General features: G+C 42.1%; 1 protein-coding gene across 2 annotated transcripts in view; it reads left to right on the top strand.

Moving 5' to 3' along the window:
• The window catches only part of MDFIC2 (MyoD family inhibitor domain containing 2), a 113,497-nt gene that overhangs the window by 80,647 nt on the left and 5,396 nt on the right, over positions 1 to 27,454 (top strand). For both annotated transcript variants that reach the window (XM_036333785.1, XM_036333786.1), the window contains one exon: positions 24,992 to 25,213. In XM_036333785.1, the coding sequence (XP_036189678.1) occupies positions 24,992 to 25,213 (222 nt within the window). The remainder of the gene's footprint in view (positions 1 to 24,991; positions 25,214 to 27,454) is intronic.

Consider the following 27,454-nt stretch of genomic DNA (forward strand, 5'->3'; position numbering starts at 1 on the left):
TTGCCTTGACAGCTGGATCCCAGGCAGAGGCTGGGCTGCCTGTCTAGCAGGCCCGCTGGGTGCAGATGAAGGAGGGGCAGGAGCCCTCGCCCCCTTAAAGGAGCAGTGCTGCCCTGTGCAGCTCGCTGTGGGCACTGCTGTTTCCTTCCATGAAACCTCTCTCACTGGCCAATTGGAGCTGGTCAGGCAATGACATTTTCATGCATGACACACTTACTTAACAGCCCCCATGTGTTTTCATACATTTACAGTTGATAACAATGAGGCTGTTTTGTCAGAAATGGTTAAAAAAAAAAAAAGAAGGTACTAGTTGCAAATGCAAAGCAATGGGAAGATACGCAACCCAGATACTGTGCCCCATGGCTGATGCTCCTCCGAGGGGTCACCCAGCTCCCAGGAGCAGGGAAAGGCAGGGAAGTGTGATCAGGTTGAAGACTTCTGATGAGAACTGGTGTTCAGAGCCCCTCCTCCCACCTGGAAGGAGGATGATAGCACAGCAAGGTGAGGTGGGCACGAAGCACCTCATATTTAAGTAGACATTTGGCCCTTGGGTTCATCATTCTCTTCAAATTTTAAGTAGGTGGAAAGAACGGGAGGCATGGTTTCAGAGATAAACCAGCACTTACAAGAGGAAGCCAACTGAAAACTAGGATCCTTGACTCATCAAGTACAGCACGCCGTTACCACAGGTCAGCCGCTATCAGCCAACTTCAAGAGAGGTTTCTGTTGCTATTTCAAATGTCCATTTGGCTAGAGTTTTTTTTTAAAGTGTGTTTATACATGAGGCATCTGTTATTGACCTAATGGTAACAATGTGTTGATAGAGGTTTTGAGAAGCAACTACTAGTTCTAATGGTCAAAAATAAGGGTTTAATATCAGCCCAACAAATACATGTTGTTATGAAAGCACATCCTGGTGACAAACATGTCTGTTGTTCTATACTGAAGGGAAATTGGTGTGTGGTCTTTTGGTTTTTTTTTTTTGTTTTTGTTTTTTTTTTTGTTTTTGTTTTTTTTTTTTAGATTGAGATAGAGGGAGGAAGAGAGAGGGAGAGAGAGAAACATTGATTTGTTGGCTAGAATGATGTCCTAACCAATTGAGCTATCCAGCCGGGAGGGATGCAGCTTGGTTTCATCCTGTACCTCTGTCACCCCAGGGGGCACCTCAGAAGTTTCTACTGCATTCTTTGCTGAAAGCTATTGGTTAAGTAAAGAACAATATGAGGAGACTTGTGTGGCAGATTTTAGGTGAAAAACCCAGAAGTGAGGCACATCACATTTCTGTCCAAATCTCTTTGGCCAGAGCCATTTGAGTGACCCCACCTTGACACAAGGAGAAGGGAAATGCAGGTGCCTGTGGTCCAGAGAGAAGTCCTACTGGTTCGGTTGCATCCAGCCAGCCTCTGTCACCAACATGCATCTTGTGAGCTAAAGATGGTGCAGATGTTCCTCAGGCGCATTTGAAGGAGCAGATACACCAGTATGTGCCAACACAGAGCATCCTGAATGCCCAACGTTCCTGTCAGGCGCATGGAATTCCTTTACCCACTCGCCTCCCTTGGCTGTCCAGGTTTCCTTCTGTGCCCTGGCTACTGCTCCCCGCCCTCCCCCAGTTCCTCTTCTCCCGGGGACACCAGGTGCTGTGCTTGACAACAATTTTTCACAGAAAGTTTTAACTTTTCACAGAAGAAAATGTGCATCTTCCTGCTCTTCCTCTAGATTAGCTCTTGATGGCTCTTCGCTGAGAAGACCTTGGAGCCTTAGCGGGTGCTCACTGCTGTTCCCACAGCTCCCGCCGTAGCGCCTGCTGTATGGGCCCTCAGTGTCTCCTCACTGAGCTACTGGACTAGAAGCTGCTAGAAAACTGGCTTTTATCCGAGTTTCTCCTTACCTAGTACAGTGTCTGGCACAGAGTAGACCCTCACTATCAGTCACTGAATGAGTCCCAGGATTTCAAGGCAAAATCTAAGTGTACATTTTAATCAGTAAAGAAAACCAAAATACAAATGAAACATGAATGCCATCTATCAAAGAATAGATGGTTCATTAAAAAATTAATGGGAGGATTATGTATTTTCCATTAGAAAAGTGCAAAACTTTTAAATTTTCAACCTTTAGCACCATCTTTGCAACAAATAAACAACCTGGGCTGTTTCCTTTCAAAGGTGTGCTCGCTGCCTAGGAGAGGAGGGAAAGGCCAGGGCCGCAGGGCAAGCATGCGGTCCCTTTCCGCAAGCTGTGCAGCCCTGACCGACCGGAGGCCCGCTCTGAGCCGGGGGGTCAGGCAGGTTGCCCTGGGGTCTGGCCTCAGGGAGCAGGCAGTGGCTTCTGAGAGGCAGGAACGAAAACTTAGGCAGAAGATGGATTACTTTTCAAATTCAATTCTGATTAGAGAAGATACATTTTTGTCAACTTTTTCATTCACAGCAAAACAAAAATAATATAGTGTGTTATATTTTATTCAGTATTTTTACATTATTGTGATATTTTAGATATTATTGTACATATTGACTTCTAAAAAAGATCTTTCTTCATATTAGAATTTCTAAGACTTAGAAATGGTAAAGACTGTTAGCACCTTATCCAGTTCAAAATATTGAGATATTTAGCACACATTACTGTAATAATAGTGGTGGCTAATTCAAACTGGTATCATTAAAGTGTCTTCTTTGTATGTAATTCATATTGCTTACTATATTACTGTTTTAATGCTGCAATATCATCAATATTACTTACTATATTATATGCACTAGGAATGTTACTATTCACCTATTTTATCAGGTTCACAATAGTAGTTAAAAGCCCATCTTCCATTTTAGAAGTCCCAGCTCTGCCACTCACCATCTGTCATTATAATTCATAACTTATATTACTTTTCTGTGCCTCAGTCTCCTCATATTTTTAGTAAATGTGGATCATAATGTGTGTAGCCCATATGGTAATGTGTGGGTTTATAGACACTTATGCATTAAAGGTTTTATAGAACATTGTTTGCATGTGTATGTTCAACTTCACTTTCTTACTTCTGCTCCCTCCCATTCATCCTACTTCAGTCTGTCTCCTGGCCTTACCGTCTATTGAAAGTTTTCTAGCAAATGTTTCCAAATTGCCAAACTAAGTGGTTGTTTCCCATCCTGAAGTATCCTGGCCTTCTTTGCAGCATTTAATCCATTGAATCATACCCTCCCTTTATTTTAATGTTCTCATTTCTTGGACAAGGAGAAGAGGTGCAGACAGATTCAGAGAAACTGATAACATAGCCACCCAAGGTTTACACAAGCAGACAGAGGCAACAGTGTAAGGAGAAGGCTATAACTGCTTTACAGGTTAATGTGAAGGAGAGCAGACATAGGGTAAGGATTACTAGTATCCTGTCTATTTTCCCTGTAATTCTTCCTCCATGTTGGAATTTCTAACACGAAAACACGATCTTGCTTTATTCCTGCTTTAACCCTTTATTTCAGGGTCTCAAACAGGAGTTCAGGGAACTTAGATAGAGTTTGTGTGTCTGGGGTGGGGCATGTGTATCATATGTGTGATACGGTTCATTTTCCCAAGGAGAGAAGCCCTATATTTCCTTGGGGTCCTTTCCCCTAAAATCGAGAGCCAGTGGTCCAGAGGCTCCAGTTTAAAATCCATGGTAAAGACACAAAACTCCCCTCACCGTCCGCCCCCGGGGTCCCTATGCCCTCCTCTCCCATCCACCAAGCTCTTACTATGCTCTGCTACGTGCTGTTTTCCCACCTCCATGTTTTACAAGCTGTTTTCTTCATCCTGGAATATTCTTGCTTTTAACTTCTACCTGGCATTTGAATACTAATTATTTGAGATCCTGTGAAAATGTTATCTCTCCTTAGACATCTTTCTCACTACATCAAACTTAGTTGGAAATTCCTAAATGTTGCACCCACAGAACTGTGTGTAGCACCTCTATTATCCGTTTATCATGTGCTATTCAAGTTGTGTGAGTGCCTGTCACCCTACCGAAGAGTAAATCCTGAAGGCAGGGGCCAGGTCTGATTCATTACTGTGTGCCTACCAGTAGTTAGCATACTGCTGGGCATATATTCAGAGCTCATAACTGTTTCCTGACTGAGTGAGCAAATTACTGATTATTGTCTTGCTTCAAATTCATCCATTTTTGGGGGGGAGGTATTGTATGGTGTTTTCTGAGGAATCTTTTTGTAAAACATAAATGTTGATGAATCCACATGACTACTATATACTCTTTCATACAGAGATGAATTCAGAAATAATGTGCTGTTTCATACCTTTTCTAAATTGTTTTAAGTCATGTAGGCATCAAATCAAAATACAATTTGATAGTTGGCGATAGAACAAAGATTGATTCCATGATTTTAAGTCCTAGGAGGCCAGCACTCTCTTCACTAACATTTTGTCTAAATGGGACTCATTGCAAAGTTACCTCAACAGGAAGACCACCGTACACCTTGCACGGAAATACGGCATTACTGCAGGAACGGCTGCAGAAAGAGGGGAAACTAAGGCAGAAACACATTGTGCTTTGTAAAAGACATAAGTCTAAAGTACTTATTATTAAAATATATTTTCAATCCATTGTTTTATTTTTGTGGATTTAAGAAACACAAAACCTCTTTTGATCCAAAATAGAAACAAAATTTCCTCACAATTGTGTGTAAAGAAGTTGGAATTAGGCATGCATCTGGCATCTTGAAGCAGGAAGAATGTATAAACAGTATACATTGACTCTTGACAAACCATTGCTTTCTTAAACTAGAATAATAAAAATTTGCAAATGAACAGAAGAGTGGGAGGTAGATATCTGATTTACAATGTTTCTGAGATAAAGCACACTATAAAAAAGATCAGCGTGAATAATAAAGCATTGTTAACTGAGTCATGACATTTCTATTCCAGCTATGACTTGAACAGCAGAACTGAAAATGAGCACTTTGTGCCATGTTCAAGTGGGAGAGAGGCATATAATTATAATTCTTACACTGATGAGGATTCAAGAAAACCTGAGGAAAAGTTTATTGAAAAACATATTGATGTGTCATATTATAAATTACCTTTTCTTATTAATCCAAAAAAATATTCTTTTGTTGGCTATCTCATCGTGGCAAAAAGGTGTTTCAAGAAAAGACATACTTACCGTAAAATCCTTCTCTTACATTGAGAAATATCTGCCATGTATTTATTCTGTAACTTTCTCAACACGTAGATGTATTAGAGAAATGTATTTTCAAAATAGTCTTAACTTCCATGGTCTTGATCACACATATCAACATTGTCATATCATTTATCAAAAATCCTCATAGAAACCTAGTATTTAGTCAAAACTAAGGAGCCTATTTTAACAGCCTGTGTGAAAGTAAAAGAAGATATAATATTATGCTCCCATTTAACATACATTTTCATCCATTTCCTTTGTTTGTTGGATGTTTGGGGGGGGGGGGACTTCAAAAATATAGTGGTATAACCAAGTGCAATGTTTTAACAGAATTGGAAATGGCATTTACTGAGTAAAATTCGTAGTGAATGAAAATACCCACCCACAGCAAAGGGGTGAAATCTCAGAGGGTCAACTCGCCAGTGTGGAAGGAAGCTCTCTAAGTGACCCTGCTCCTGCCTGGCAGCTGTGGAGGCAGAGGGCGCTGTGAGGCCGGGGGGAGCACCTGGAGGTTGTAGTGCTGTGATAATGCGGCCTTGCAGGAAGCTCGCCCCGTTCAGGGAACATGCTCATTGAGTGCCTCCAACAAGGAGATGGAGAGTTTTCCTTTAGAAAACGTGCCACATTTGAAGGAACATCTGGAACCCATCCTCAGGGTGTCCAGAATAGGTGATAGAACATAATAGAGAGAATTGGTCAGCCATTCAAAGTCAGCTGGCCCATGGAGTCCTCTGTACACATGCACCGAGGTTACTCATCGACCACTGCGATGAGCTTCAAAGACTGAGGCAGAATGCAATGTGTCTGGTCTATGTAGAGTCCTTAACCAGGACTTTGAGCCAATATGCAAAAGACCTACTCACAAACTTAGAAGAAAATATACTTTGGCTATTTCTTGCAGTTTACTACTCCAGTTTCACCTATAACCATTTCTCTCTGTCTGTTAGTGATAAAGATACACACGGGGATTTGGTTTTTACACTAACCTGGTGTTTCCTACAATGTCAGTTGTGATAAAGAGTAAAGATTAAGACACATGGGGAAATATATAAAGACTATAGCTGGTGCATTCTTGTATATAGCAATGCATATAGCCTATTAGGTTATAGTGGAGAAAGAAAGAAAACCACAAGGTTAGGGGTGAAAGCACAATACAAAAGTCAGATGGATGAGGTGGTATCAGAAAAAGAGCACAATGAAAGAGGATCACAGATTAGATCTAAAAGAATGATCACACATGCACCTCATAGGAAAGAAACACTGAAGAACCTAAAACAACCTCGGTCCCATTTGCTCGTGAATCGAACTGACTGTATGAACCTTGTTGTTGATACAATTCTGATGTAGAATGCTCTTAAAATTGAGTAGCATGTTGGGAAAAGAAATTTCTCAAACTTAAGTTTTGGAGATGAGCCTCGCACTGGGCACCAAGAACCAGCCCTTAAGGCTCATTATGACAGCTCAGAGTACAAGAAATTGTCAACCTATTTTCTAGCAGGAGAGAACTTCAATCTTTCTGAATTGAGGCACTAGTTTGCTTGAAATCTAGTAAAATAACTTTTGCTTGGAAATGAAGACATGGAATCATTTCCAAATTCTAACTCAAACTTACTTTAAGCACATATGCACCCAGAGCACTGGACACAAGTGCTTTCTGGTGCTCCTCACTTACAAACTGGGTTTGAGTCTTGGCTGTGTGAACTGGGGCAAGTTGCTTCACCTCTCCGAATTTCAGTTGTCTCATGGTTCATAATAAGTGCAAAGTAAATAAAAACTTTGAACAAAGTGCTGTTTTCACATATTGCTATCCTGCTGCGAATATTCAGACTAAAAGGATAGTATAGAATAATGAGAATCATTTGAAGTAAGTGGCAGAAATTTGGCCATAAAATATGCCAGTTTTTCCATCACTCTCCGATTAATGGACATATTTTCCAGACCAGATAAGCACCCATGGGTGCAGATACTGATTTTTGACTATGTGGAGGTTGTCTCCTTAACCCCCGAGTTCCAAAGCTCAGCTGTAATGCATTTGATATTAGAAGTCTTCCGGTGACTCAGGACCAGCGACCCTGGGAGCACAATACAGCAGCTTGGGTTTTACAATTATTCCAGGCGACTCCCATGAATGGGAGCATTGAGAGCCACTGTCCTGAGTATTACAAAACAAAAGCTAGGTGGGCGCATGCCAACATGACCTATAAACTAGACCAGTTGGATGCAACAAGCTGATCGCCTGGACAGGTATATCTCTGAGAGACCTTGACAATGGAAAGCGTGCTTCCTTTACAACATCAGCAGTTCTGATGACGTACGCAGCTCTGCTAAGGAGAAGAGGGAATACTCTTCCTGGTCTTCCACCATTATTGAACTGGAGTAACCTGGTTTATTTATACTTGTTTGCATCACCAAGGGAGAACTTCAAGCACAGTGTGGTTGACTCATTTCAGGCTTAAATATTCCATTAGCTAAGTGGTAAGGAAGTTCATATAACCCAGGAGGCCCTCTGGTTCCATCTCAAGTATTATTCCTTTGGAGTTTCTGTCACTGTTTTCAACCTTTTTAGTTTCTGCAAATGTATTTGGCATTCAATTAAATTGAGATTAATCCAAAACAGATGACGCTGTAGTGAAGAAGTGCATTGTTGAAATCCTACCATCAGAGGTACTAAATTATCAGCACATAGACACAAACAGATCCATAAATATCAATTATTTAAAATGACTTAAAATGCATAGCTATTTATATAATTCATTTGAAAAAATATAAATGCAATGAACTCTTAACAATGAGCTAAAATGAGTAATTTTCTCTTCCTGGCAACATAAAATCATAAGCTGAAGACCTAGAATTTCAGAGCCTTCATCTCCAGTTGCCAAGAACAACTCAAAATTTTGCCCAAACCTCTGACTCTCTATTTTGTTGAGTTGTTCGCTTACCTAAAATCTTAGGGGTTCAGAGAAAGAGCTCAGCAGAGCTTCTTTGTCCTATAAGCTTGGAGGGAAAATGTGAAGGACATAAAAAGCACCTTGAAAAATCTAAATCACAAAGGGCGAATGCAGTAACAGTTACTATTGTTGTTTATTGACTAAGTGGGATAGAGCCAGATTTCAACCAGGCACAGTTGTTCTTTTTCTAGGACAACCTAATTGATAGAGTCTCTTAAAGGCGAGTCAGGTGACTAAACTACCCAACTGATGTATATGAACCAAACATTCATCATCTAATTCAGCAATGCCCTTTAAATACAAAAACAACAACAACAACACCTCAGCAACGATGGCTGGGCACAATCATGTGCTTTAGAGTCCCAGGGAGTGGGACAACAATCATTGTCCTTCCTCCCCCTTCATTTATTTAATTCTCACCTGCCTCACCTGAGGTCATGCCCTGAGGGCATGCTTAGGGAGAGGAAGGGATGAGAGAGAGATATCTATGTGAGAGATAAACCCACAACCCAGCCATGTGCCCTAACCAGGAATCAAAAGACACTCAACCAACTGAGCCACTCCAGCCAAGCTTCCTCTCCCTTCATTTGACTTCGGCCTCATGGGGAAATCCTGACCAGCCATTAGTCATTAAGGAGAATCACACTGGTACAGAAAGCAGGTTACAGACCCACAGAAGGGCTGCCTGTAGGCAATCTATCTGTTGACATATTTGTCTCCTTTGAAGAGACCATAAAGCCCACAAAGACACAACTATACCTCACTTACCTTTGTATCTCTTGCACATATTAAAGTGGTTAAGAGAAAGATCGATATCCTTCAAATGCCTGAATTCAAATTCTTACTCCAATCTCTGCTAGATTAGGAATACAACAATGAGTAAGGCACAGCTCCTTCCATGGAGCTGCGTTTTCTCACTAGGAAAGCTCAACTCATAATAACTTTCTCACTGGGTTATTGTGAGGATTAAATGAGAATCCATTTAAAGCTCTTAGCCAAAGATTCTCATAGCGTAAAGAGAATATTAGCTATCATTATTTTTATATTATAGCAGGTGCTAAACAAATGAATATATGGAGGAATTGTGTGGGAGACGAAGCTCACATCTGTGGTTCATTCCACATCTAAAATTCTAGAATTCTATTCAGTTACAAGAGAAGTTCGTATCTGAAAACATTTCAGCTGTGCTAGATATTTGTGTTGTGGGTGCAATGTGATATAGAAGGAAGTGCATAGGACTAGAAGCTGGAGAGCCAGAGCACAAACATGTCTTTATCTACCACCTCGTAGGTTGATACATATCTGCATTTTACCTTTTTGCCAAGCACTGGGGTAAGCTCAGGAATACCAAAGCGCTAGCCCCTTTCCTCACAGTGGAAAGGACACGCTCGCAAGCGTGTCAGGGAAGCGCAGTCCAGGAAGGCTCCGGAGAAGCTGAAATGTCTAGGAGGGTGGAACTGGGTTTCCTTCATCTCCGTTTCCCAGTCCCTTGCAGGGTTTCCAAGTACAGTAAGCAGCAGTTGACAAGTGTCTGTTGAACAAATAAAGTATCACTTCTGCCAAGTCCTGCATGATGGTTCGGAGCCCACTAAGGTAAGACAAGAAGAAGGGAACCCAAAGCAGAAAGAATCGCACCTGCATTCCGGCACTCACAAAATCGAGAGATGCAAACCTGTGTGTGTGTGTGTGTGTGTGTGTGTGTGTGTGTGTAGGTGCTGTGGGGGGCGGGGGGGAGCAGATTGAACAAGGTGGTGGCTATGAAACCTTGTGTGGATTGAGAGCTCTGTGCAGCTTGATCACTATCGTGGTGAGCTCCACCCTCGCCCTGGCCCCTTTGTGTCGCACCTAGTTCTCAGATGGGCTCCTCATGCTAACAGTCTCCAGCCCGGGGTCCTCTCCACAGAGCCCTAATGCTCTCTTCCTCCTTTCTTTCCGCAAATGTGTTAGAAAACCATTAAAGAATAAAGACATATAATGCTGCCTTCATCATTCCTTTTATTAAACAAAAGAACTACAATAATTTGCAAAGAATAAAATTATGAGTGCAGGCACACTAACCACCAACATTTCTATTTTTCTGGCTTTCTAATCCTTAATGAGTACTTTATGGCACTCCACTTTAAAGATTTCTATTTTTAATTTGTCATTTTGAAAAAGAATACTTCTTCACTGAAGAAACATATTTTATTAACTTTATGAAGGCCTTTTGTATTGAAGGCCTTTCAGGTTTTCACTTAAGAAAACCTGAAAGAGTCAGGAAATTTGGGAAACATGTTCATTACTAACATTTGGGACATTCAGAGAACGCTTTTGTGAGCAAGTTTTTAGCAGATAATTTTCTTTGCATGTAATTTCCAGGCTATCACCATAATGAGAAGCAAACACTAATACTGAAAAGGTTTCCTTATCCATGACACCCAGATACTGTCCTCAGAGGACACCCAACACGTCCACAGACGTCCTGGCTTCTAGCCTGAGTTCCTTTTGAGCAGGAGTGCACCCCAGCACTTCACTGTAGGCATTTGTTCCAGTGGGTGTCCTTCGGGACCACTGGTCTTTCCTGGCCACAGCTGCCAAAACTTGCATTTCTAATTTTGTTTTGCTTTTTTAATAAGTGAAAATACGTCTTTAAATATTTTGTCAAGAAAGGATACTTCTAAGAGTAGTATATTTTCTCCTAACAATATATGATAAGAATACCTTATTGCACCTTCACACAGAAAAGTTAATTGAGTATAAAATTATCAAGGAATAATCTGAAGCGCCACTGTTTCTGGCACTTGGTTTTGCCTGAGAACAATTTGAGACCAACCTCAGGACAGCTCTTTCTTACATCAGCAAGTTTTGCTCCTCTGGGCACTTGAACAAAAGCTTTATTCTTATAATTCAAAATGCTTTCCAAGATCGCCATCTCTTTTTACTACATTTTAGACTGAGTTTCACACTCAAAAGTATTTCTACTCAAGTCTCTACTTCAGGATTATCTTCAAACAAAGCTTACTAATGCTTACATTGTCTTCATTTCTTCTTCAGAAACGCATCTCTTGGGTGAGATCTGTGTGCCCTGGGCTCTGTAGCTAGCATTATTTATATCATCATAACCTTAATCCTTTGTCCTTGACTTTTCAACATGGGGAGCTTGCAGTATTTGTTCTCCGTATTGTGACTGCTGCTTCTGCAGCGCCCGTTCTGTGCTCTGCTGCCCCTAGTGAGGATTTCAGTCCAGCACTCACGCTCCGACAGCTTCGGAGCCTCCACCCGGTGCCCTGTCGGGTCTCGCCTGCCTGCGGGCTTTCCATCCAATGTGTTTGCTCCTTCCGCTTATCTTCTCCTTTCCTCACAGTTCTTCATGCCGCATAATTAAAACCTCAAACAAGTTTTGAAAATGTTCTTCTGTTTTTATAACAAATCATATCCTGGTGGTCAGAGTGCCAAAAAGAAACCTCTGTCTTCCTGGTCAGATCCAAATGCACGCTCTTCCCGGGAGATGCGGCCGGCTTCCTGCTCCCAGAAAGGGCTGGTTTTTGAACCAGGAAGAGGGGAGGCAAAGGCTGTGGTTCCCTCTCAGCAGAGCGGGTGTAGGTCCAAAAGGGCTGAAATCTGCATCTGATGGGTTGCTATAGACGCAGATTTCCCTCGGGACTACCACACCCGTGTCTTCTGGATCGGGAACATATTTCTTTTCTTTTTATTTTTCTTGTCAGAGGTGTTTTAGGAGGAAGCTAGAAGAAAGTATATCAAGGATTGCTATAAAGAACACAGGTTTAAGTTTGGAAACATTGACTACAATGTCTGTTTGGCTTTGAAAATAATTCGTATAACTTATCATTATTAACATATGGAATAAATTAGTACTCCTTTTTAAAAAAGACTTTTATTTTCTTAAAATGGCCCAAACGCTTCGTGGAATTGTCCTGTTATTTTAAGACCTGAAAATCTAACCTAACTTGGTGCTGGCCTGTTGTAACACTGAAATATATTCAGAACAGTCCACCTTGACGGGCTCAGATGCTGAATATTTTGTGCTGGGACAAAGTGAACTGCCGGTCTCGCCAAGCACAGCCAATGCACTGGAGTGTGGTTACCGAGATTGCGGGAGGATTTTTTCTATTTATTGTTATAGCTCAAATCCTTGTGTCCCTGGTAGGCTTTAAGTGACATAAATATGCATTTCCATCTGCACATCCTTGTCAGGAATAGTTCTGCTGGGAGGTGTTATGCCGCCCGAGTGCTTCCCGAATGGAGCCTGTTAATCCTGTTACCACGATAGGAACTCAGGACAAGTCTCCTCAGGCCACCACTGCAGCTGCTGTGGCTGGAGCTGTGCCAGCAACCACACCCTGGGGACCAAGAAGAAGCACAAGAAAGTTGAATTTCCCTCAGATGGAGAGAGATGTAGAGAGCTAGCCTCCGTCTATTACTTAGACTAGCGGTCCCATAGTTTTTATTGTAAACCTTCACCAGTAAAAAAGGGGGAAATAGCAAGCCTACCTTATGTACCTATATACCAGTAGACACACATATACACACACAGCGGATACCTATGCTGCCATATTAACTGAAATGTACATTATAAAGTGTGCAAAAATAGCTGTAATAGCATTTTAAGAGACTAACTATAAATAGCTGTTCTAACCTCATTAAATAGACTTGTATCCAAACGACACGTGTCAGCAAGGATGTGGAGAAAGGGGAACCCGCATGCACTGCTGCTGGGAATGCAGACTGACACAACCACTGTGGAGAACAGTGTGGAGTTTCCTCAAAAAGTTAAAATTGATACTGCCTTATGACCTAGCAATTCCACTTCTGGGAATTTATCAGAAGAAACCTGAAACACGAATTTGAAAGAATATATGCACCCTGTGTTCACTGCAGCATTATTTACAATAGCCAAGATTTAGAAGCAGCCCAAGTGTCCATCATTAGATGAGTGGATAAAAGAGCTATGGCACATTTATACAATGGAATACTACTTGACTGTAAAAAAAGGGGAGGGAGGGAGGGAGGGAGGGAGGGAGGGAGAGAGAGAGAGGAGGGAGAGAGAGAGAGAGAGAGAGAGAGAGAGAGAGAGAGAGAGAGAGAGAAGAAGAAGAAGAAGAAGAAGAAGAAGAAGGAAGAAGAAGAAAGAAGAAGAAGAAGAAGAAGAAGAAGAAGAAGAAGAAGAAGAAGAAGAAGAAGAAGAAGAAGAAGAAAGAAGAAGAAGAAGGAGAAAATCTTACCCTTTTGACAACATGGATGGACCTGGAGAAATTATGCAAAGTAAAATAAGCCAGTCAGAGAAAAAGGAGTACCATATGATTTCACTCATAAGTGGAATCTAATAAACAAACAAAGCTACCAAGCAAATAGAGACAGACTCATAGATAGGAAGTAGGCAGACAGCTCAGGTGGGTGGTGGGATGAGGAGGGATTGGGAGTGGAGGAATTGAGCAAAAGAGAATAAAGAGAAAGAATTTATGGACATGAACAAAAATAAATAAATAAATAAACAAATAAATATAAATAGAAGGGCTTGGACCTCTCTCAGTATATGAATGTAAGCCAATTTGAAGACCATTGGGCTAAACTCCCACCAGGTGGGCCACCAGTAAAACAGATCTTATATCACCAGTTGGGTTCCATGATACGTTGGGTGCACACACTGGACAAACAGGAGTTGTCAATAAGCATGTGATTTGCTTCTTCACCCATTTTCTCCTGTTACCTCTTGCCCTTCCTTACAGTCTGCCTTGACTCATGGTGTCTCCAGGACCTCTGTAGAGATGATAGCCCATCCTACACTTAGACAGTTGTCATGCATGACACTCACCTGTCAAGGCCCAGAAGCTGGCAGGGAGCCTCCAGTCTGCCAGTGCCAGACCCAGCTAAATAAACCCCCGTCCAATCATCAGTCCTCCAATAATAAAATTAAAATGTATCAATAAACACAGAATAAGAGTCTTAATTTTATATAATACAGAAGATCATAGAATTTCCCATCCTATTTAATAAAAGGCTAATATGCAAATTGACTGGACGGCCGAATGACCGGTCGCTATGATGTGCACTGACCACCAGGAGGCAGACACTCAATGCAGGAGCTTCCCCCTGGTGGTCAGTGCGCTCCCACAGGGGGAGTGCCGCTCAGCCAGAAGCCAGGTTCACGGCTGGCTAGCACAGCGGCAGTGGCAGGAGCCTCTCCACCTCTGAGGCTCCTAAGGATGTCCTACTGCCAGCTTAGGGAGCGGGCCTAACCCGGCAGTAGGACATTTCCCTCCCTCCCCCAAGGGCTCAAGAATTGTGAGAGGGCAGAGGCTGGGCTAAGGGACTCCCCTCCTACCCCCCTGAAGGCAAGAGAGTCATGCACTGGGCCCCTACTTAACCTATAAGTATGAACAAACACCTTCTGCCTCTATGATAGTGAAAGATTATCTTCAGATATAGAAAATTAAAGACTTGAATCAAAGCTGTTTTCAAATTGATAAAAATAAAATATTTTATTGGTAAAAGCTAGACTTGGCCAGAGAACAGCAAATAGACTTCTCCCAGGAACTCTCCGACATGTGGATGTGAATGCTCAATGGCACTTCCTGGAGGCGGGTAGTAAATTATAGGAAGAGCTTTAGGAATTTGGCCATTAACTCAATAAGTCCTTCCCTATGAATTCAACCTATAAAAGCAAATAGATATATGAAAAGATTCATGAAAATAATGTTTAAAATCATTGATAATAGCAACATTTGGAAGCAGTCTAAATTTTTATTGAATGGAGGAATTGTTAAATAATTTATGATACTCTATGCAAGAAGTATTATTTTTATTCATTCTTTGATTTCTTATTTATTAAATATCTACTATGTCCAGGCACTCTTTATAAATTAATTAATACAAACAAAGCTTTCATAAAGGTGACATTTTGGTCAAGGGTAAAAGAGACACATACTCTATAATCAAGTAAACAAATACATGAAGAAAGCATTTTAGAATGCTGACAGTTGCTATGAGGCAATGAAACAGTGGCACAATGGAAGTGGCTGATGATGAGGGCTTGGGATTACTTTACTTAAGGATTTCTCAACCTTGCATTATTGACATTTGAAACCATATTGTCTTTCTGGAGGTGGGGGGGAGGGGCTCCTGTGCAATGAAGGATGCTTAGCAGCATCCCTGACCTCCACTCACTAATCACACCTACCCAAATCATGACAATAAAAATGTCACCAGCCATTGTCTGATGTCCACTGGGGGCAAAACCTGCCCTCACTGAGAAGCAGGGCTTTAGATTTAGGGTAAGGGAAAGTTTCTTTGAAAAGGTGAAATTTGAGCTGAGACCTGAGTGTTTTTTAATAAACTTTAGGATGGAGGAAAATGCTCATGATATAATAACATATAAAATATAATATATTCAATTAAATCCCAATATTGCTTTTCTCTTTAAAATCACTGTCTAGACAAACATGATAGCTTTATAGTTAGAGGCATGAACCTGGAGCCAGGCTTCTTAGTTAAAACCCAGCTTCCCTGCTTGTGGCCTTGGTATAGTACTTCACACCCCTATGCTCTTGTGTCCTCATCCACGAAATGGGGATGACACAAGTGGTACCTAACAGGTAGGGTTCCTGGGAGGACTAAGTGACTTAATACATGCCAAGGTCATAAAAGAGTGAGTGACACATCTTGGAAGCACTGTACATGTCATATATATAGTGCATATGTTTATGTACATACTAGAGGCCCAGTGCACAAAATTCTTGCACTGGGGGGAGCGGGGTCCCTCAACCCAGTCTGCACCCTCTCGCAGTCCGGGAGCCCTCGGGGGATGTCCAACTGACAGTTTAGGCCTGCTCCCCACTGGCAATAGGACATCCTTAGTGCTGCCACGGAGGCAGGAGAGGCTCCTGCCACGGCCACTGCCGCTGCACTCACCAGCCATGAGCCCAGCTTCTGGATGAGCAGCGCTCCCCCTGTGGGTGAGCACTGACCACCAGGGGTCAGCTCCTGTGTTGAGCGTCTTCCCCCTGGTGGTCAGTGTGCGTCATAGCGACCGGTCGTTCCACCATCTGACTGAACCCAGCTCTCCGATATCACCTGGATTGCAAGAGGGTGCAGGCCAGGCCGAGGGACCCCACCAGTGCACGATCGGGGCCAGGGAGGGACATGGAGGGCTCCAGGGCATGTCTGGCCCATCTCGCTCAATCCTGATCAGCTGGACCCCAGCAGCAAGCAAATATACCAGTTGGAGCATCTGCCTGCTGGTGGTCAATGCACATCATAGCGAGTGTTTGAGTGGCCTTAACATACCATTAGCATATTACACTTTGATTGGTTGAATGGCCGACCAGGTGACCGAACACTTAGCATATTAGGCCTTTATTATATAGGATAATATATATAATAGAATTGGAGTGAGTGACATCTTAGAAGTACTGATTATATAATATAATATATTCTAATTGTAATATATACATAATTTGTATCTATATATATGTGTGTGTGTGTGTGTATGTGTGTGTGTGTGTGTGTGTATATATATATATATATATATATATATATATATATATATATACCAGATATTTCCGTTTTCTTTTGTGACACAAATGTGTTAGTAATGGTAGAATTATAGGGGATTCTATTTTCTTTGTTTTGTTTTTTTTTATATTCTTCAGTTTTGCAGATTCAAATGCAAATGTTGCTTTCAAATAAAAATAAAAATCAGTGTGTATATTAGCACAATAGAGATAAGTTTAGACTTACCAGGATAAACTGACATATCGAGAGTGAGGGAGGAAGACCCTGGAAGATGTGCACAAAAACTGGTCCCAGGGAAGATGAGTCAACTGTCAACTATCAGCCAAAATATCCCACATTCAATCCGCCAGTCAGCTTCAGTCTCCTAAAAAATTTTAACACTTGCTTTCTGCCAGACATTGACCTAGGACGTGCTGGTGAATCAAAGCTGAATAGAGCATCCATTTCCTTAAAGAGCTCAGAACAGGGAGGAGAGAAATACAGCCACAAATAACCACCGTACAATAAACTGAAGTGGGACAGCAGGCAGGTGTCGCCCCAGTTCCCCGGAGCTCCCAAAGGGATCCATTCATTTCTGTTGGAACCGGGGGCGGGGGGGGGAGGGGGGGCGGCATTGCGGGAGTCATCACAAAGGAGGTGACACTCACACTGTACTCGGAGGGGTGAGTTTGGAAAATGCAATCAGTAGGAGTTATGGTTTTGAGCAGACATGTAAATTGCTCCTAATCAAATACCAGCAAGAGCAATCAACCAGGAGTAAAGAAAGTCAAAAGGGACAAAGGAGTTCTACTTCAGAAGAGTATCTTGATCTCAGATCAGAGTGCCTGGTTTCATAAAGCAATTTGTGAATGTAAAGTTTGACGGTCATGGGAATTAGGAGACATAAGTTCAAGTACTAGCTCTGTCCCTTACCAGCTGGGTAATCTTGGGCAAACCACTGAAATGTCTGACCCTCTATTCACTTTCTCATTCATCTAATAGTTATAATAATACTTTGCAAAATTGTTGCTAGCCTAAATTGAGATAATGCAAGTAAGAGACTTTAAGTGACATTAAAATAGTCGGGATGAATAAATTGTCATGGTTTTAACATAATAGAGAATATTTTGAATAATTATAGTTTAGTTTTTAACATTTATATTTAAACACTGATAGTTTAAAAATCAACTCTATATGTAACACCAATTCTGCATGAGTTCATAACTTGATTGGCTTCATTTATTTTTTCAGAGCCCTAAACGTATTACTAATGCAAGTGCATCAAGCTATAAAAAGAGCTAACCAATTTTTTCTGAAATAACATGATCTTTATTTCTTGAGACACTTTGTACAAACATTAAACTGAAGATAACTGCATAAAAATGAAATGGAGGCTCATAATTGCAAACTGTTTCCGTGTCCGGAGAAGATTTAACCACCTCCCTGGGCTGAATTGCTCCTGGTTACAGCTCTGGATCGAGCTATAAAAGTATATCACTTAGCCTGCGCCTGTCTGCAGGTGCAGCGCCAGCGGAGAGCAGACAGCTGCGGCCTCCTCCAGAAGAGCGAGGCCAGAAGCCACTGTGACCCAGACTGAAGTAGCTTTGAGTGGGGAGGGAGCTGGGGGGAGGGGCTGTGCTCAACTTTCTTCTTTCTTTCTTCCCGCTTAACCCTTCCACCTCGAACACTCACTGCTCCTACTTCTGGAGAAATAACATTTTTTGCTTTTTCTCTCTTTTTTAAAGGAGGGACTTACTCAGGCTAACTGAAAGGCTTAAATGTCCTCTTGTCATGGCTCTTGGTAAACATTCTGTTTAGCTTGTTGAGGGCAGTTTTAGCTGAATCACCACCGACAATGAGGAAGCCCTACTGTAACTTGGAGGCCTTTGAAGGACCTCTTCCAACCAGAGCTGCCATTGGAAACCAAAGACCACGCCCATCCATTCACTTATTCCTCTCCCCCACCCAAAACGCAGATTTAATGAATCCAAAATTTTGTTTTGTCCAATCAAACTAACAGGATATAGCAATGGAACATGCGTGACTGAGTTATTTCCATTTATTCTGAAAGGTAAGAATATTTTAGGAAGACTTCATCCCTCTGCTTGAGAAAATGAGCCCACTCAGCTTTGAAAAAAGACAAGGCTGGGTTTGTGGCTGGTTTTGAAGACACGGCATCCTTGTGGTGCTTTTGTCTGGACCGAGGAAGCCTTACTTCCTACTTTTGTTCTTTTATTTATTTTTTAATATATTTTATTGATTTTTTACAGACAGGAAGGGAGAGAGATAGAGAGTTAGAGACGTCGATGAGAGAGAACATCGATCAGCTGCCTCCTGCACACTCCCACTGGGGATGTGCCCGCAACCCTGGCACATGCCCCCGGCCGGAATCGAACCCGGGACCCCTCAGTCCACAGGCCGACGCTCTATCCACTGAGCCAAACCGGCCTCGGCTTTTGTTCTGTCTTTAAGCAGTGCCAGTTCTCACTTTACTCAATAGCAGAATAATAGTGTTCCATGTCGAGAAAACGTGATTCTAGCTCCTCCTAGTAATTTGCAGCGTGCTCAATATCAACTGCTCTCCTCTATTTCACGTATGTGTGTGTAAGGTGTTATTCCTGCCAAGCTGGGCAAAGTACAGTCTACATATCCTGACAATAAAAACAAAAAAAATAATTTCTGACATTTGTGTGAACTCTACAAACAAAAAACCCACGCACCTTTTTACCCTCTCCAGTGTCCCTTCAACTAGCTACTTTTATACTAGCCATACTCATTAGTTAATTGGTTGGTAGCATATTCCTTGAAATGTCACCTATCTGCTTTGATCTTATTTCGATCACGGATAATTACAGCATTAAATTCTAAACGAAAGAATAGTTGAGAGCCAAGAGAAAATATAATTCACCATATAGCTCTAAAATTGGCCTATACATTTGAAATACTCACTCACCTTAACATTAAAATCATCCTTTCTTAAAAGCTTATCTAATCATATTTACATATGCTTTTGGAGTTCACCATTCACTAGAAAATCATAACAAAAAGTTACCTCTTTTATTTTTTTAAGGCTTACCAGAGGATATGTTTATTGATTTTAGAGAGAGATGAAGGGAGAGAATGAGAGAGAGAGAAACATTGATTGGTTGCCTCCTGTATGCTCCCTGACCAAGAATCAAACCGAAACCTTTGTTGCAAGGCATGACACTTCCACTCACTGAGCCACACCTGCCAGGGCTTACCTTTTCAATAGACAATTAGGCAATAGATTTGGTATGTTAATTGAGAACAAGAGAATGGGAAGATATTCAGGTAATAATGAGCTTTTAACATTTGTGTGTGTGTATGCATGGTGTGTGTGTTTTGCTTTGCTTTTATAAATGAGTAATATAACCAGAAGACTATCGCTGAAAACACTGTTTTGATTACAGTGCATAAGATGTCTTAGGGAGGGTTGTCAATGACTGCTGAAACAGTCCACATCTGAGAACACAGATGCTTAAACCTGAGTGGTAGTTTGGGGAATGAAAAAGCAGAGATGGACTTGTGAGATATTTAGAAGGAAGGATAAATAAGACTTTGTAAAGAGCTGAATGGAGGGGTGGGGCAAACCAGAGAGTATTTTTAAGCCTAGGAAACTGGAGCTACTCGATTTGGGGAAAGAATGAGGGACTTAGTAGAAAGAGACATAATAATTGCAAGGGTTTGGCTAGTAAGTCAAATAAAATACCCAATCATCAGTTACAAGCGGGGGCTGCAGCCTGTGATGCCTGTAGGCCTCTTGCGGACCAAGGCTGTTGGAACTCTTCAAACCGTCAGCACCAGGCCCCGGCCAAGCACAGCTGTGCTCCCTGTGGGGCCTGGCTACTGGCTCACCCACTGCATAGAGATTTGGGGTCAACTTTACAAGAAAATAAAGCTGTGAGTGCGAACAAGTAACGAGGGTAGGTGCAAAGAAGGAAACTAAGGAGACCAAGTCTTGAGAAACAAATACATTGAAGAGCTGGAGGGGAAAAGCAACCAGTAACAGAGACAAGGCAGGCTAGTCAAAAACTAAACCAAAACAGAGAGAAGGGAAAGAAGAGAAGGGGCAAACAAGAACAGAATGAGAGGAGCAGGGAGGAGAGACGCTACTTATTATTAATGTGTGTGTGTAGGTATATACACCAGCAAACAGGTAGATGCAAAAATTAAAGAGTCACATTTCGTGAACAAAAATAAAAAGGATTAAAATGTTTCCTTAATAACTTAAAGTAAATAAGTGAATTGTTCCTGTCACATTGATTCATCTATCGCATGTGGCTACTCCATAAATGTTAATTGAATTAAATTAATAGCATTTGCTCAATGGTAATAAAAAATTAATTAACTGTCTGTCTTTTCTGATATTTGAGTGCATGCCCATTGGTTCTGAAATTGCTCTAGCCCAAACATAAATTTTCTATTTTACTGACTTTTAAGATACACTTAATTTTTTTCCCCTAAGAAACACAGTTGAGCTTCTAATTTTTGTCCTAATGTTGGTGGTTTTTTCTGTTGAAAAAAATTATTTTTCTTACATTAATGTCAAGATCTATCTATAACATCCCAAATATAGTTTCACATGTTCCTTATTTAATTCCAAAATAGTTTTCTCTGCAGAAGATGTGATACCATTTTGATGTGATTCTCCTTTTAGCTTATGCTACTTTATAATACTTTGTGTACAATGTCAAATATCATCATGAAAGACGAAATGTGGGGAAATTATTGTTAGCATTGCTTCTATAAAAGACAGAAGATGTCATTTACATTCACCCAGAAATTGTGCCTCCTTTCATATGTCAGATTCTGGGCTGAACAGACTGGATTCTGACACGTGTGTGTGTCAGATGACTTTCTAATGAGCAACAGATAGCTCCCACTAGGAAATGAAAAAAATAAAAATATAAACAGAGATATAGAATTAAAATAACTTTATGAATGGCAGTTTAAGTTCTCCATAAAATTCTCTCAGTACAAGCCCAGTACCTCCAAATGGTTGCTGTACTTAAAATTGTCACAAAATTAAAAAGAGAATCGTGTACCACTTGGCTATATACCGTCTTCTCTGCATGTTCCTATATCTCAGTAACCTCTAGCCAACTTTTCTTTGTTACTGAATTACTTTGTGCGAAAGAATTTGAATTCCATGCAGCCTGACTACGTGTGATCACTTGAACTGATGGTTAATTTCATCTGTAAGTGAAGCGCTGCTCCATGCTCCGTACTTACCAAGTCCCCTTACCTATTAGCTCTTTCTGAGCTGCCCTCCCTGCGCCTTGGAAAGCCGCTGTGCCTGCTGGCAGGACTCCCGCGCTGGGAGCCAGCCTGGCGCTGCTGAGGCTGTTCTGGGAGGCGTGTCAGTGGGCTGTTTGCAGGGCTTCTTTTGGGGTCATGCCATACCATTGGACTCAGGTGAGGAGGGTTTTGCGGATGTGCAGTCTTTACAGCTAGGAAGTGAGACAAAAGCTACAAACAAATCAAAGCAAAGCTTTTGGAATCCACCAGGCCTGGGTTCAAATCCCGGCTCCACCATTTGCTAAGGAAGAATCTTCGGGCAATTTATAAACTATCTGGGCCTTAGTTACAGTCATTCAGCCGTTAACTGGAGACACCAATTCATACTTTTGCCACCTGTTCAGAGAGGCTGACAATATTGACCTCCTAGAGTTTTTGTTAAGTAAGGTATACAGGGTGAGGCAAAAGTAGGTTTATAGTTGTTCATATGGAAAATACTACAATAAGGAATAAATAATAATACAAGAATGAACTTTCACATACTTACAACTGTAAACGTACTTTTGCCCCACTCTGTATAAGTGGTAACAGAGAGCCTGACATAAATGCACGCGACTGTGTGTTGTGTGTAAGTGGTGATGTGGTTTGCAACCTGAGTGATTTGCCCCACAGGGGATACTTGGCAATATCTAGAGACATTTTTGGTCGTCACAACCCAGGGTGATGGGTGCTACTGGCATCGAGCAGGTAGAGGACAGGGATGCTGCTAAACTTCCTGCAATCTCCCGGTCATGAACAGTCATCTGGCCCAAAGCATCATGTGTTCTACATGCTTGAAGGACTAATTTACACGGCTATGTTTGTGATATTAGCTGGTTACTGGACATTTTGGTACCCAAGTAAGAAAAATAAATTATTTTTAGCATCATCATCCTTATATCATCAATTTGGTGAATCTCTCTTGGGTTAGAGGAAGCCAAGAGGTTCTCAATCTGTTGAGCTAATTCTATCTCTTCAATATTTTATTAATTACTATCAACAATAGTTGTTTTTCCTGAACCCCTATTTCTGCCAATCCTTTTTAGGATGAATCAAACTGCCACGAAGAGATATAAAGCCAGCAGCATACGGGTTGGGAATAAAAGTTAAATGTTGTTGAAAGCCAACACTATTTGGAGGATCAGAAGGAGATAAAATGGCCTAAGACAATTGTGTGTACCACTCTGTTAGCTCCCCTTCTGTTACGGGACCTTGGAGAGCAACCGGTGAGGACTGGTTTCTGAACGTTGCTCATGCACCCAACACTGGCTGTTCTTTTCCCTTCTCCACTCTCCAACGCCGAGGGCCCCTGTGGCAGTTGTTCTCAAATCTGTCTGCAGGTGGAGCTTCAAAAATCCCCCAGGGACTGTGATCTAATCTGTTGGGTGGAGTGAAGAGGAGGAGTGGCCTGACCTTTTAAAAAATGCCAAATTTTTAAAGGGTTTCCCAGGTGAATTCTACTCTGAAGACTCGTCTGGGAATCATGGCCTGAGGCGGTAGGCCCCAGCAGAGGTTTCTGTCTGACCCACAGGAAGAAGTCGTTTTTGAAAGGATGATGACTATGGACTCGGCCGGAAGATACCGTATTTCTTGCACTGAGCTGTGTGAGCATGGCAAAATCAAACCCAATTGTCCAGTGTGTTATTTATTTCAGCCACTCAATGAGCATTGCTAAATCAAGCAGGCCTTGGGCCAGCAATGGGATGCGATTCTCCAGAGTTAATCTTCACCGCCCCCTGAAGTACCATCAAATCGCCAGGACCATTGCTTGTTGAGCTCTCAAGATGTCCCCGGGAGTCAGCCTGGCCACATGTTTGAGAATTCTTACCTTAATTCTTTTCTTAGTCTTAGGACTCCCCAGTTTAATGAGTGCAGATAAATAATAAATTAACTGCACCATTACCCAGGCTGGTTCTCTCTATAATATGACTTCATTCATGGCTTCCTTCTCATACTCTCCTCAATACTACAGCTTCTTAGCTATCTTTGCTAACTTGCTGGATGCTTGTGAAAGCCAGTAACGATGCCTGGCCTAGTCACCACTGTATCCCAGTACCCAGCCCACTTATTGCTGCATTGCTGACCCTCACTCAGGATGCGGTAATGAATGAACAAATGCAGGCGTTGAGCACATGAAGCACCTGGCCGCTCAGCATTCTCTATGCCTCTGCAACCACCATCTCAATCACGGACTCTGCTCAAGGACCTCTGAGCATCGCTCATAATTGTGCGGGTGACTGTATGAAAACACAGCATGTGCTCCAGAGCACCCCTGCCCAGAGCCACACAGACCAAACCTGAGCAGTGGCCTAGCAAGACCTTCCAGCGAAGGACGGGGTGGAAACGTGCGTGTGTGAGGGCAGAAAGAGAGTCGAGTTAGGGACTATTGATTGTTAACACTATCCTTACACAGCATTTGTAGAAACAAAGAAGGAAGGCACTTGGTTGAGATCACGTGCTCTCCCTGAGACGTACTGCTCAGCACTGAAGACCCCTGACTACTTCTCAGACCCACAAAATGCTGGCAGCACAGCGCTCTGGCGACGTACTGCAAGATCTGGCTGATCCAAGTGAATGGGCTCCTTGCTTCTTCCCACCCATCAGTAAAAAACCTCACAGTAGAAATGTTGCAAATTACGATGATAGCTAAAACTTAACATGTGGGTAAAATTTTATAATTATTGCACTCTTTTATTCTTACTTGCGTGTTCATACAAAATTTCCTGCTCCAAAATGCTTCATTCTTTTTTATTGTTTGTTTTGTTTTTTTAAAAATGTTCAGTTACAGTTTATATTCAATATTATTTTGCATTAGTTTCAGGTGTGCAGCGTAGTGGTTAGACAATCATGCACTGTGCCGAGTGGCCCCCCGATATTGCCAGGACCCACCTGGCATCATAGGTAGTTATTACATTATTGACCATATTCCCTGTGCTGTATTTTACAACCCTATGACTATTTTATAACTACCAATTGTTTTTAAAAAGACTTTTTTCTTATAAAAGTCTAGAATGTGACATTTTCTGCACATGTCCATTCTTAGGATCACTACATTGCGTCTATAGTGAGTTTGTGTGTGTGTGTTTCTTTTTTCGTCTAGATATGCAACTCACAAGTGAAAAACATGCAGAAGAGAAACCCATTAATGCTATCGTTATAAATTCAGGATCTGAATTCAACATCACAGATGGGCCAGCCAAGGAAACTTCCACTGAGAAAAAACTGTCAGAATCCACCACATCACTGTCCTCCCTTGAAGAATGTCAAACGAAATTTTCTTACCTCCAAACCGATGCTTCAGCTCATCAGAGAGACACTGATGGTATGTTTCTCAGAATCAACCATCTCTAAATAAAGCTCCCCCACCCCCAGCCCCTGTAAAATCATCACATATGCTGTTAGGGGAAAATGCTTTATGAATATTAAACAGGAAGACTTTTATTTGAAAGCCCTGGTGAATGACACATGTCAAGGTCACTTTGCAATTACGAGGTGCTTGGCAGAGTGTTTGCTCTCAACGCTGGGAATCAGAGGCAAACTGTTTTGAAAGAGTTGGGTGAGGTGTAATCATTTTTGCTGTGGGGCTAAATGGTAAAGAAAAATGGCAAACTTTCTTTTCTCAGATCTGGGACTGTTGAGGTGGGGAGGAGAAGGAAGAGTGGAATGCTATTGAAATGCTGGAAAAATATAAATATAGACTATATAGAAGACTAGGATGCTTACAGCAGCAACTTGTATAAAAGGGTTGGTTCCTCTAGGTCGGCAAACTGTGGCACGGCAAACCGCGGCTCGCGAGCCACATGCAGCTCTTTGGCCCCTTGAATGTGGCTCTTCCACAAAATACGGGCTCTTCCACAAAATACCAACTTCTGCGCATGGGCCATGAAGTTTCAATCGCATTGTACGTGTGCACCCATACGTAGTATTTTGTGGAAGAGCCACACTCAAGGGACCAAAGAGCTGCATGTGGCTCGCGAGCCGTGGTTTGCCGACCACAGCTCTAGGTAATATCACTTCCTATGCATTCTGATCAGTGCAAACCTACACCAAACCATCCCTGTGTGTGACAAAGCACATTCCATCTGCAAAGCCAATTTCAAATTGATTTGGAGCTAAATGATCAGGATAGTCAAGTTCAAAGTCACAGACTGCACCAGACACATGAACTTCACTCAGGATAACCATGCAGTGGCCTGTACAGGAGACATAAACCATTTAAGGATTTTGTGTTTAAAAATAGCTAGAAGGAGTTTACATTTACATTTGTGTTTAAAGAAAGCTAGAAGGAGTTTATCAGAGGAAAATTCGAATGGGTATAGTTTCTGATCTGTATTTAAATTCATATTTACTTTTTACAAATAAGAAAACAAAATTAAAACAAAGTCTATATAAGAGGAATTTGGAATCACATCAGTTTAACTCCTGGCTCTGAAATTTTTAACTGCAAAACTGTTTGTTTGTTTGTTTGTTTGTTGCCAACTGACTCTCAGCCTCTGGGTGATATGATGGGGCCTATAACACCCCACAGAGCATTTTGAAGAAGAACTGAAATCACACAAATACAGCAGCCAGCATGGACCTTGTCACATACCAGAGATGCAGGTTTTGCTTGTATGATGATTACAGTTTTAGAGACTAAGGGAGGAGAAGATTCTAACATGTCATATATGTGGTGTCTTGTACAAATGTTGTCACGGATGCTTTAGACCAGAAGCTACAGGCCAGCTGCCTGGTCACCAGGAGATGCTGGGAATGATGTCGAGAACTGGAAGGCAGTGACAGGGGGGCGAGGCTGTGGAGGCGAAGCTGCCAGCTTAGTGTTACCTGGAACCTCTGTGTCCCTTACAAAACTCCACACAGCCAGCAGCTTTGGGCCGACATTGGCCTGCGGACTGCCAGGTTATGACCTCAAGTCCAAGGTGATGCCTAAGTTTCTGGCTTTTTTAGTTTGATGCCAAACAAGAAAACAGGCAACACAGGAGAGGTCTCCGCATTTTATCAGCTAGTGTCAGGGATGCAAGGATCTCACTTGTAACGGGTCTTGGCCGTGTGACCCCAGAATTAGACACCGCCCTGGTGCCCACGCACGCTGGGTAGCACGGTGCAGCGCCAGGCCTCTCTGGTCTGCCCGTCAAGGGGCGGGAGAAGGAGAAGGAGAGGGCCACGTGGCTAGCATGGTGCCTGAACTCACACTCTCAGGAAGGGCCCAAATGACTGCTGGCGGGGACGTACCTGCTCCCTTTCTTTAAAAGCGTGAAGGAGGGTCCTGGGGACTGTCATCAGGCTGCTTTCTTGAGGCCTGGGCTCAGGCCAGTGTGACCAGAACATTCTGGTTTAAGGCCAACACAATAGCTGCTAATGCAGCCCTCCTTTCCCCAGTGAAAATCCTCCCTTCAAGGTAAGAGACTGTGGTTCCTGGGTGAACGGGTAGAAAACCCAGGCGAGGTCCACAATGGTGACTTAGAAACACTCCCATTACCCTAGAGCACAAACACCGAGGAAGTCAAGGGTTCAGTCGGACTCGCTTCATTGTAGAGAGTTGTCATCGCAGTTAATCTAAGGA

Source organism: Myotis myotis, unplaced genomic scaffold, assembly GCF_014108235.1.
Source record: "Myotis myotis isolate mMyoMyo1 unplaced genomic scaffold, mMyoMyo1.p scaffold_m19_p_13, whole genome shotgun sequence".
NCBI lineage: Eukaryota > Metazoa > Chordata > Mammalia > Chiroptera > Vespertilionidae > Myotis > Myotis myotis.